This window comes from Dermacentor silvarum, chromosome 1 (assembly GCF_013339745.2).
Source record: "Dermacentor silvarum isolate Dsil-2018 chromosome 1, BIME_Dsil_1.4, whole genome shotgun sequence".
Taxonomy (NCBI): Eukaryota; Metazoa; Arthropoda; class Arachnida; order Ixodida; family Ixodidae; genus Dermacentor; species Dermacentor silvarum.
Genome location: NC_051154.1, coordinates 144567066 through 144579500, shown reverse-complemented (window position 1 = coordinate 144579500; position 12435 = coordinate 144567066). Strand labels below are relative to the sequence as shown.

Below are 12435 nucleotides of genomic sequence, written 5' to 3'. Positions count from 1 at the left end.
CCTTGTGCTGTATGGAATAAGAATAAGCATGGTGGTGCATCGTGATTTGCATTTTCAATGGTTTCATGCAGATGACAGTGCTCATGGCTTATTACTTTTTAGCAAAAAGAGGAACTTGAGTCACTGAGCTTTACACCGCTCTTGTTAAGTAGGAGCGCCAGGCTCCTGGGAAAGCTCCTGGGGAATGTTGGAGGTAACAGGGAGTTTATTCAAAAATCAGTTTTAGAAACAAAAATTGGCTGCAGTTTTATTAGGTAAGCACAAATCTGATTAAAAGAACTTAAAGGTGAACTTTGCATGATAAAGGAGATTAAAAGCCTTGCTAAAATATAAGAAATAATATCAATGTGACATTGCTCTTCCAAGATGTTAGCAAAACTATTAACAACTGAGGTTTATTGTGTAAGAGTGGAGTAGCTCTTTCCAGAAGCCATGCTGGAAGCTGGTGAGCATGCTTTTCTCATCAAGGACTTTAGTTATGTAACTGTTATATCCTTAAAAATTTTACAGCATGGTGAATGTTAGCTATGTGGGATGGTAACTAGAAGTGTGTTATCGCCCTTTTTGAGCTCATGTGTGATGAGGTCTGTTCACCAGTCTGAGGGAAGGTTACATTATTTATGCCATGTGACAATGATGATATCTCTCATTAAATTGTCGCACGGCATTGTCAAGATATCTCTGCACAGCGACAAATAAATATTATTAGGGCTACGAGACAGCTTTATCTTCAGATTAAATGGCATAGAAAAGCACACCTGACAAGGAAACTATTGTTTTAGGAAAATGTGATGAATGCAGTGATACACTTTCATTTGCACTGAAAATGAAAAAAAAAAAAAAATGTTGCGAAAGTTGGTCTTAAAATGAATAGCAATGTTTTGCATGTTTACAAGGAGTGCACCATCATGTATTGTCTTACTCAGTTACTTTTTCTTTTTACCTAAAATGTTCCAAACATTTCTAGCAAATTCTGCATAAAGTTAAACAATGGGATTTGAAAATACTGCTGTTTAACACTATTTACTGCTTGGCTAAAGATTCTTTGTGTGCCAAGAGCGGTGTTCTGAAACATATCCTTGTTTTACATGCTTGCTTTTTCTTTTTAGCATAGGATGCCTCACCTAAACCAGGGGGCAGGGTAGAAAGTATTTAACGCGACCCGTGTTGCAGAAAATCCGGTGTCGACGTGCGGCATCCGTGGCCAAGAAAATCGTCCTGAACCACCTCGACCACTTAGGACCTCCACGTGGCGCAGAGGCGCTGGTGAACTAATCAAATTTCTCAAAGTAAAATGCGTCACAAAAGTTGTAAAGTACGACGTAACCACAGCCTACAGACGTGATAGTGTCGGATTGTAATTTGAATATACGAGAAAACATAATTCTCTTGCACGGATACTCATACACAAACCCCTTTTCCAGCATTTCTACAATTAATACAGCACCGCGCCGTGGTTTCTTTCTTGCAAAAATACCATCCAGATGGCGCTTGCCTCCTCGGCAGCCACGCCGGAGGCGAAGTTGGACAAAAAAGCTGCAGTTGCCGGGAAGCCTAATAAGCAGCCAAGGATCTTTGAATGCTGTCGCATTCCACTCTTAAAGGCGAAGCTTAAGCTTCCTCCAAATTTTTTTTACTTGTGTTATCAATAAAATTATCTGGACAGTAATTACAAATTTTTTGAAATTTGTTCCATAATTTCTTCGTGGAATTGACTGTGGCAAAGGTCAAGATAGTGTAATAAACTTTTGTCTCAGGCACACGAGAAATCCTTTGCAGTAATCTGTTCAGGAGGGGTACACTGTGCGATGTTAAGAGGATAAAAAAAACCGTACCTTGATTGGAAAAGCCACATTCAGTGGGTAAGTTCTCATATGATAAACTAATAAATGCCAGATCCAGAAGAAAGCTGTACGAGTTGAGAATGTTGAGTTCTTTGACAATCTGCTATAGGCTTTCATTACTAGGCTTAGTTCTAGAGACGCTTATGGTTGTATTCATATAACGTCATGGATTGCTTGAGGGGCTTTGCTTGTTTTTTTTTTCTCCCTCGTTTTAAAGCAAAGCTTTCTTCGCATGCCATTCCATGGTTTCGCCTGGGTCGGTCAGTCACTGGTCAGGTTCTCGCCAAGTAGGTTCGATTCGCTTAAAAATCAAAAATCAAATGCGCCCAGGGTCGGGTTTCAAACCCCTGTCCCCTAGCACAGCAGCCCGATGCTCTAAACATTAGTCCACAACTCCAAATACAGTTCTCTCATGCCAACACCAACTAGCCCTTTCAGATGGCCACCATGTGTTGATTGTTATTACGTTCAGTTTTTATTTTTTCTTAAATTTGGCATGCCTTCTTTTTTGGTTTTCAAATGCTTATTTTCAGTTTTTATCGGTGATATATATATATATATATATATATATATATATAAACATTTTTTTCCCTGTGAATATGTATTCTGGTTTTAGCATTGCTGCTAAAATAAAATATGTAAAATGACAGGCATAAAAAATGGCATGTTTATTCATTTCTATTCCAGTTTGATGAATAAACATGCATACACAAGTACAAATGAGTGAGATATTGAGTCCACACAGCAACTGTACATTTCACTTCTAATCAAGTCACGTTTACGTAATTCGATTATAATACGCACACTTGTTTGCCCAGGTTTTCTTTGGTAATATACACCCTCTCTTTTCTGTTTATCACCCTAAGTTTAGAGAACAGGTGGCACTGCCAGCTAAATAAATCACAACAAGAACAACGATGCGCCTTCCCACTTTCCTTCTTGAAAAAAGCCTGATTACACTACTGTTGCTTCAAGATGCTTGTGGTGAGGAGGTTCCTTGATGGAGACGGGAGACCCACCCGCTGGTGTCTCGATGGGTCCACGAGAATGGTTGGCAAAATTTGATTAACTCAGCTACTCATGCACCCGACGGTTAAAGAAACTGACCTTTTTCGGTTAAAACCGAATTTGAAAAAATAAATTCGCCAGACTCTTATCGGTTTCTTTCAGTTTAAACTGAAAAGGCTAAACCCTAATTAGGATGATAATTTCCATGCTATGGTACATACGAGGGTCATTTGATAAGTATGGAAAAAATGCAAGAGATGGCGCTACAATTCTGTTTTCTTCTAGGTGGCACCCGAGAAGCACCCTTCATATGATGGCAGAACTTGTTTACGCTGATGCCAACAGTTAGCTTCTGACAGCCATTGGCACTGAGCTGTGTGGCGATTCCCGCCAAAATGGAAAAAGGTGAATTTCGAGCAGTGGTCAAACATTTTTATTTAAAACACTGGACGGCTTCCCAAATTAAAGCCGAGTTGAGCGAAGTTCATGGAGACTCTGCACCATCACTGAAGACCATTTGCTACTGGATAAATGAATTAAAACGTGGCCAAACTTTGATGCAAGATGAAGCACGTCCTGTGCGTCCAGTGGAGGTCACTACGCCAGAAATGGTATTGAAAATTCATGGAATTGTCATGGGAGACCGCCGAGTGAAGGTACGCGAGATAGCTGAAATTGTAGGCATCTCAGCAGAGAGAGTTCACAATATTCTTCATGAGAAATTGCAGATGAAGAAGGTCTGTGCACGTTGGGTGCTGCGACTGCTGACGATCAACCAAAGGCGCATGAGGGCTGACATCTCGAAGCAGTGTTTATCGATGCTTGACCGCAAGCCACAGGACTTTTGGCGTCAATTTGTGACAGTTGACAAGACGTGGATAAATCATTACACTCCAGAGTCTAAACAGCAGTCAAAGCAATAGACTGGGCCTGATGAAGGGGCTCCAAAAAAGGCAAAGAGTGTTTGTTCAGCCGGAAAGGTGATGGTGACTATCTTTTGGGATTCACGAGGAATAATATTTGTCGACTACTTACAAAATAGCAAAACGATAACAGGACCATATTATGCAACACTCCTAGATCAACTGAAAAAAGAATTGCGTACCAAACGACCTGGGTTAGCACGGAAAAAACTCCTCTTTCACCAAGAAAGTGCTCCGCCCTACAGATCGCTTGTTGCAATGGCCAAATTGCACGAGTTAGGCTTCGAGGTTGTGCCTCATCCACCCTATTCTCCGGATTTGGCCCCATGCGACTTTTTTCCTCTTTCCAAACCTGAAGAATTGGCTGGGTGGAAAGAAATTTTCTTCAGATGAAGAGGTTATCTCAGTGGTAAATGACTACTTCAAGGGCCTCGAGCCATCTTTTCTTTCTGAGGGGATAAAAAAATTGAAGCACGGCTGGAAGAAGTGTGTGGAGCTGGAAGGGAACTATGTTGAAAAATAAAATGTTGTTTTCTGCAAACATGGTATCTTTATTGCTTTTTACCACACTTATCAAACGACCCTTATACATACCCATAATGTGTGATTGGCCAAGAAGCAGGCGATACATCTTGCCAATGCTAACTAGCTCATTGAGATCATCGCTGCGTGTTGATCAGGATTGATTTACATACTATGCACATACCCACAGTGGGGGATCGGCCAAGAAGCGTGTGCGCATGTTGATTATGATGATGATTTTCATACTATGGCACATGCCTAGAACAAGTGATTGTCCAATAAACAGATGGTACATATCTATTTGAGATGATTGCTGTATGTTGATAATTATGATTCCCATACTATGGCGCATGCCCAAAACGGAGGACTGGCCAGGAAGTATGTCCGCATGTTGATGATGATTATGATTTACATACTATGCACATACCCACAGTGGGGGATCGGCCAAGAAGCGTGTCCGCGTGTTGATTATGATGATGATTTTCATACTATGGCACATGCCTAGAACAAGTGATTGTCCAATAAACAGATGGTACATATCTATTTGAGATGATTGCTGTATGTTGATAATTATGATTCCCATACTATGGCGCATGCCCAAAACGGAGGACTGGCCAGGAAGTATGTCCGCATGTTGATGATGATTATGATTTACATACTATGCACATACCCACAGTGGGGGATCGGCCAAGAAGCGTGTCCGCGTGTTGATTATGATGATGATTTTCATACTATGGCACATGCCTAGAACAAGTGATTGTCCAATAAACAGATGGTACATATCTATTTGAGATGATTGCTGTATGTTGATAATTATGATTCCCATACTATGGCGCATGCCCAAAACGGAGGACTGGCCAGGAAGTGTGTCCGCATGTTGATGATGATTATGATTTACATACTATGCACATACCCACAGTGGGGGATCGGCCAAGAAGCGTGTCCGCGTGTTGATTATGATGATGATTTTCATACTATGGCACATGCCTAGAACAAGTGATTGTCCAATAAACAGATGGTACATATCTATTTAAGATGATTGCTGTATGTTGATAATTATGATTCCCATACTATGGCGCATGCCCAAAACGGAGGACTGGCCAGGAAGTGTGTCCGCATGTTGATGATGATTATGATTTACATACTATGCACATACCCACAGTGGGGGATCGGCCAAGAAGTGTGTCCGCGTGTTGATTATGATGATGATTTTCATACTATGGCACATGCCTAGAACAAGTGATTGTCCAATAAACAGATGGTACATATCTATTTAAGATGATTGCTGTATGTTGATAATTATGATTCCCATACTATGGCGCATGCCCAAAACGGAGGACTGGCCAGGAAGTGTGTCCGCATGTTGATGATGATTATGATTTACATACTATGCACATACCCACAGTGGGGGATCGGCCAAGAAGCGTGTCCGCGTGTTGATTATGATGATGATTTTCATACTATGGCACATGCCTAGAACAAGTGATTGTCCAATAAACAGATGGTACATATCTATTTAAGATGATTGCTGTATGTTGATAATTATGATTCCCATACTATGGCGCATGCCCAAAACGGAGGACTGGCCAGGAAGTGTGTCCGCATGTTGATGATGATTATGATTTACATACTATGCACATACCCACAGTGGGGGATCGGCCAAGAAGCGTGTCCGCATGTTGATTATGATGATGATGATGATTTCAATATTATGGCACATACCCACAATGAGAGACTGGCCAAGAAGTGGCCGGTACATTTAGAATAAATAAAAAACGAAGAAATAAAAGCCTATATAAGATTTGTCACATTACGCCAGAGCACACGCATGCCAGTTTCCTTTATGCCAAAAACGCAGGAATGAAAAGGGCAAATTTGTCATTTCATTATCCACTTCACTAAAGCTTCACTTCACATAAGTTACAATGTGCGTTACATCTGTATAATTCTTTGTGTGAATCATTTCTGCATTGCGTAAATGTTGTGAGAGTCTGACAGGAAGCAAAAGGAATAGTGTCTGGTGCTTGCTTGTCTACAGTGGAAGTGGTTCCGACTGCTGATGAAGAGAGCGAAGAAGAAGGAGAAGAAGACACATTCCAGTGTGGCAAGTGCAAAAGGAAGTTCACCATGCTTGCTGCCTACTTTGCGCACAAGAAGGAGCCGTGCGCAGGCAAGCTGCCAACTAGCCTGTGGCATCGGCCCCCAGATAGCACCTCAGCCACCATGGGCACCGTTGACCGGTTGGCGGCTGCTTCTGAAACGGTGGGCACTTTCAGCATTCAACTAATGTTGAGGCATGGTGTATGAACCTTGTGACTAGCATGTTCGCAGATTTCAAGCCAACATGTGTGTGGCATTCTTTTGTAAGGTATTGCAAGTCTATGTGTTTATGGTATGCATGAAAAAAAAAAAATAGGAGAAGAGGGGGCGAGTAAGTCCAAAAGGGGCCAACAGATTTTGTAAGAAAGGAAGGCATAGGGAAATTAAAGTGCTTTAATTGCAGGGAGACATACCAATTTGTGCTTATGTCCAAATTGGATATAAAATTAAGGAAAGTAGAAGAAAATGTCAGCGGCTTATTTGTGGGAATCTACAACATATGCATGTTGCATGTGGTGATCTATTGGCTATTTTGGCGGTTTACTGTATATCACTGTAGGCAGAATTAAAGCTGCCTAAGGTGCGCAGAACTGTGTGTGGCATGTGAAAAGAAAAATGTGGTAAATTATTACAAAGTGCAACTATCTTATCATCTTGCTTAAATTGTAATATTCAGCAGCAGTGTTACCAAATTTACTTGAATCTAAAGAATCGCCCGCCCTTCCCCCCTCCTGATAATGACACGGCATGGGGAAAAGCTTAAAGGAGAATTGACACAAAATATTTGTCTTGCTTCTTTTTTGCTTTTTTAGATAGCCACCTACTCGTAATCATGGTATGACTCCCCAATTCCTGGAATGTGCAACAAATCATGAATTATAAGATCTTTTAATCTGACAAATTCAAAAACTTGCCAGATTTCTTGCCGTATGGTTTGTTTACAAGAGCAGCTTCTGTACATCACGAAAATTGGGAGATGTAGGGGTCACGTGGGTATCACTGATGCGCAAGTTTGTGCAGTAGTCGAAAGCTCATTGTAATTGCCTTGGTGGAAGCTTCATACGGGAGAGAAGGTGAGAAGGACGAAGGGTGCTGCACATTCCAACAGAAGCGACATCAGCGAGCCAAGCTTATTATCACGTGTGGAATGCAGAAAAGCGCAGAGTGGAAGGGAATGGTCTATGCAGCGTGTGTCCAGCTTTCGGCGAGACAGAGTCATTGTGTGGCTTGCGACCACTGGAACAGGCTGAATGGTGCATGTGTTAGCGGTTTGTGACCATTACCTCTGATTTTCCTGGCGCACAGAGATTACTTATAAACAAAACCTGCGCGAAAAAGTTGTACACCATATGACACGCATTTTGATATGGCCACCTTGAAAGAGGATGTAATTGATGATTGTTTGCATGTTCAAGGAATTCTGGCATGACGTTATAGTTACGGGATTAACAGCTATCTGATAAAGCAGGAAATGCGGGACACATAATTTTTGTCAGTACCCCTTTAAAGCAAAATTTTCAGATGCCTCAAGCTTGGCTATTACTATATATTCTCGTAAAATTCTTGCAGCAGAGCATATCTTGTGCAGTGCCCTGGCAATTTCAGCTAAGAACGAAGCATTTGATAAAACATGGTGTAGTGGTCCTTTAAATAGAAGCATTTTACTTGCTTTTGCTAGAACATCTGGAAAACATTTGTTACATGAACTTTGTGTGTTGCAGCTGACAGCAGTGCGGCAATCCCTTCCACGAAATGCGCGTGTCATCTTGAGTGAGGCAGATCTTCTGACACTTTCAAGCTCATTGGAAGGAGCCTCCCAGATTGCCCTTGAAGAGCAAGCTGCCAACAGTGGCGAGGACCCCATGGGACAGGATGTGCTGCTGTCATCAGACCTGTCAGAAGATGCCACTTGCTCTGCCGTTGTCACTGTGTCACAGGTGGGTTAGCTTAGTTATGCAACATACCATCCGTAGTTAGTTAGGATTCAGTATTTTTTATTTTTATTGTCACAATATTCGGTGGATTTTTTTTCCAGGTTTTATTTTCAACAAAAACTTCCTTTTTTTTTTCTTCAGTGGAAAGCTTTGTCTAGATCAGCATATATTGGCTTTTTTGCATGGATAATTTTTTGCGTAAAGCTTACCCTCATTGGGAGGGAGCGGGAGTCTGGTTCACTAATTATGCTGACAATGACAATGCATTCTATGACTGCACATTCTGCTCTACAATGATGCAGTTGCATCCAAAATACAAAATAACAAAAGTTTTAGAGATGCACTCTTTTTAGCAAGGGTACAATGCTATATGCTGATGTGACTATGCAGGAATCAAGATATTTTATATTCTCGCACAAATAGAATGAGTCTTTATTTGCAACATTATGACGGTACAGAGCTCCAACGCATAGTGAAGAAAAATGACAAGGTTTCTTGCATCAGAGAGAAATAAGGCAACAGTTGCTTGGGTGGCACGCGGAAACGTGACCTAGACCTTGTCAGGTTTCTTGCATCACAGCACGTATGCTTGTAGCATGTATGCAAGTATGCTTGCAGCGGCGTGTCGGATCACCATCTCCGCTCTCTGGTACATTTGCTTTCACGACCCTCTCGGTTAAAACTGTATTCTCAATTACAAATTTGGCATGCCTATTTCATTTTCTTTTCTTCTTTTTTTCTTATTCACTTTACACCGAAGAACCAGTTATAGTTCATGGCCACTTGAAATGGCTTTCTACAGTTGCTGTTTTGAAAGGGAATGGCAGAGGTCTTGTATGTTAACACAAAACAAGACAAAATGCTTGGTAATATATAGTAGTAAAAGGTCAGCGCTCTCTAAGCTCTGTAACTAAACCAAAGTAGGGCATTTAATTTTGCTATCTTGTAAGCATCAAAGGTTTGGGTTTGAAGTTGCCATTTTGCTTCCTGCCAAACATTGTGTGGCACCACGTTTGACGAACGTATCTGATTAGTTTATGCATGGAAAATTCCCAGTCCTTTCTTTTCTTAAAATTAACACAAATTATGTTCCTTTGTCATTTCAAGTCACAGTCTATGATACCTCATATGTCTTATCAGTTTGTGGAAATATAATGCAAGTTCTTTTTGAGAAGTTAGCAGCTTAGAAGTATCTCATGCTATATTTGAAACCATGCTTTAAAATCAGTGCACATTTCCTGTCCTTGAGGCGCTCTTGAGCGTTTAAAAACAAGTTATTGTTGCACATATGATCTTTCATTCTCAGTGTCACAGGTGGGGCAGGCATTTTAACAGATTCTCTTCGCAGGCAACTTTGGAAGGTGACCAGGCCGAGGCAAATACCAGTCCAGTTTCCTCTCTCTCAGTTTACACTCAGCCGTTGAGTGCCGCGACTACTACAGGACTCACTCAAGACCTTGTGGCTGTAGAGAAGATGACTGCTGGTGTAAGTTGAAAACAGTGTTAATCTTATCACAGCTAGTATCATATGTGAATTTAGCATACAACATGGCAAAAAGTAGAGCTAGCTATAACATGGCTTCTAGTTTTGGCTGTTGTCTATGCTCACATTTACTCTGAATTTGACACCTGACTGCTGAAAGGAAAATAAGTAGCTGACCTTCTTTCTTTCTTTGTTATACCCATTACAGTTTACTTCCATTTCCACTTCAAGAGCTGCCAAAGGCAGAGCATAAATCGGGTATTTTCGGGCCGAGATATAACATTGTGATGATGATGTTGTGGGCCCAGGCGTCAAACACACAAAGATGGCACAATGAACACAGAGAGGCTTTAGTGACACGGGGTCGGGACTAGGACGACGTACGCGATAACGCACACAATTCACTTCCTAGTTGTCTGTTGCGTATACTGCGTCACTGTAGGATGACGTCAAATCACGTGTCAGTATCACACACTCATGGCACGAAGAGTCGCAGTGATGAATCTAGCAGCGAGTAACGCAGGGGATGGAAGCCGGGGCGGAGGCCCGGCACACGACGAACCACTCGTGTGGCAGCTGGTCGGGACGTATGCCCACCACGGCTGCACCGGAACACGCCAGCGTCATATGGTCTCACAGCAGTGGAGCAGGTTGGATCAGGCACAGGGACAGCCAGACCTGTTTTCCCAGCTCACCCAGGAACATCGGCCTAGGGTAGATGGACAGCGCAACTTGTGAGGCACCAAGTGTCAGAGCCAGGCACAGCTTAGACCGGGCACAGGCTCAGTCCAGGCACAGGGACATCCCGGGCTTCTCTCCCAGCTCACCCATGAACACCGGCCTTGGGTAGAGGGGCTGCTCGGCTCGTTCGGGACGAAAGCCCAGACCAGACAGCTCAGGCTGCTGACATGGCTGCCCCTTCAGCACCAGGCACCAGCTCTTCCTCTTCCTCGTCCATCGCACACCACAACTGTCACGCACATTCTGCCGCACAATTTAGACATAGTCTAAACTCCTATCACAAACATGTTTTCTATGCATTCACTGTTTCCCTAGCACTGCCAAGAGAGTTGCTGCTGCCATTAGGGTTCCAAGTAGGGTCCTCATTGGGGTCATCAGGCATATGTGTGTTGACCAGTCAAATTCGAATTATCGAGCAAGGGCCAATTTCAAGATCAATATAATGAAACGTTTGCCTCATAGAAATGTGTGGGTGCTGGCTGAAATCATTGGTCAGGATCAAATTAATGAAAATATTGAATCAGCGGAAGTCTAGTGTACAGTAATCCCTCGTTATAACAAAATCACTTTACTTGAAAAATCGCTTTATTAAAACGTTATTTCCTGTCCCGACCCAAACGCATGCATTTTAAGCCGCATTACTCGAAGCGCACGAAGAGCTTGACCCGCTTGAAGCAAAGTGGCGAGCGGAGGCATTGCCACCGCCGAGTGGCTTCTGTTTTGCATAACACAAGGAAATCATCCACATAGCGAAATATTGTTAGAACATGGTTCTCTTTTAAAGCATCCTCAATTTTTCTACCAACTGCTGCGTGGAACAGGTCACACAAGTACGGTGCGACTACATTCAAAGAAGTGGAGTGTGCATCGGCTCACGAGTCACACCGTACTTGTGTGACCTGTTCCTCGCAGCAGTTGGTAGAAGAATTGAGGATGCTTTAAAAGACAACCACGTTCTAACAATATTTTGCTATGTGGATGATTTCCTCGTGTTATGCAAAACAGCAGATGAACCACAGTTAACCAAGTGCAGGAAAGGTGTCCTGAATACTTTCCTTGAAGCATGTCCAGATTTAAACTTCACCAATGAAATGCCAGAAAGAAAAAAAATTAGGTTTCTTGATTTGGGGGGCCATCACCTTCGAAACGCAGCACACATGCTGGAAGTACGAGACCTGCTCTTGCAACGGGTTCCTGCCATACGATTCTGACCATTCTAAGAATGTAAAACGAGCCATCGTGACCACAGTTCTACAAGCCGCCCTAAAGAAGTCGTGTCATCACCTCATGGAAGAAAGTTTCATGCACCAGGTAACCAGCCTCAACAACGCTGGCTATCTGAAAGGCCCTCTTACAGCTGTCAACAAAGGGTTGCTAAAGAAGATGAAACTCCTGAACAGCAAGCCTCAAGAAGAAGAAAAGAATCAACAGAAAAGGAAGAAGGTCGCTGTTGTGCCTTATATACATGGCCCAACCCATAAGCTAAAGAAGATAGCCGGAAAGGAAGGCGTCACGGTTGTATGTTCAGCACCAAACAAGGCATATTCAATGTGTGCGCGAGTCAACAATGGCCAAAAAATTAAGCAGTCCACAATCAACCACCAGAAGAAGTAAACTACCTGCAAGACAGGGGTGATATATGATATACCTTTATCATGTGGCCGAAGATATACAGTGTAGACCGCTTATAACGTAAGTCGCGGGAGTCGCGAATATCCGCACTATAAGCGGTACCGCACTATAACCAAAGCAACAATTTTCAAGGCGCGCACATATGCAAAACATGTGCACCGAGCCGCCACACATATGCGACAGTCGAGGAATGCGGCTAGAACGTTTGCATTCAATTTACAGTCGAATCTCGTTAATTCGACATAATT

General features: G+C 42.5%; 1 protein-coding gene across 3 annotated transcripts in view; it reads left to right on the top strand.

The window, feature by feature from the left end:
• The window catches only part of LOC119436188 (zinc finger protein 341-like), a 59551-nt gene that overhangs the window by 9719 nt on the left and 37397 nt on the right, over positions 1–12435 (top strand). For all 3 annotated transcript variants that reach the window (XM_037702965.2, XM_037702964.2, XM_037702963.2), the window contains exons 3-5: positions 6336–6559; positions 8119–8334; positions 9680–9817. In XM_037702965.2, the coding sequence (XP_037558893.1) occupies positions 6336–6559; positions 8119–8334; positions 9680–9817 (578 nt within the window). The remainder of the gene's footprint in view (positions 1–6335; positions 6560–8118; positions 8335–9679; positions 9818–12435) is intronic.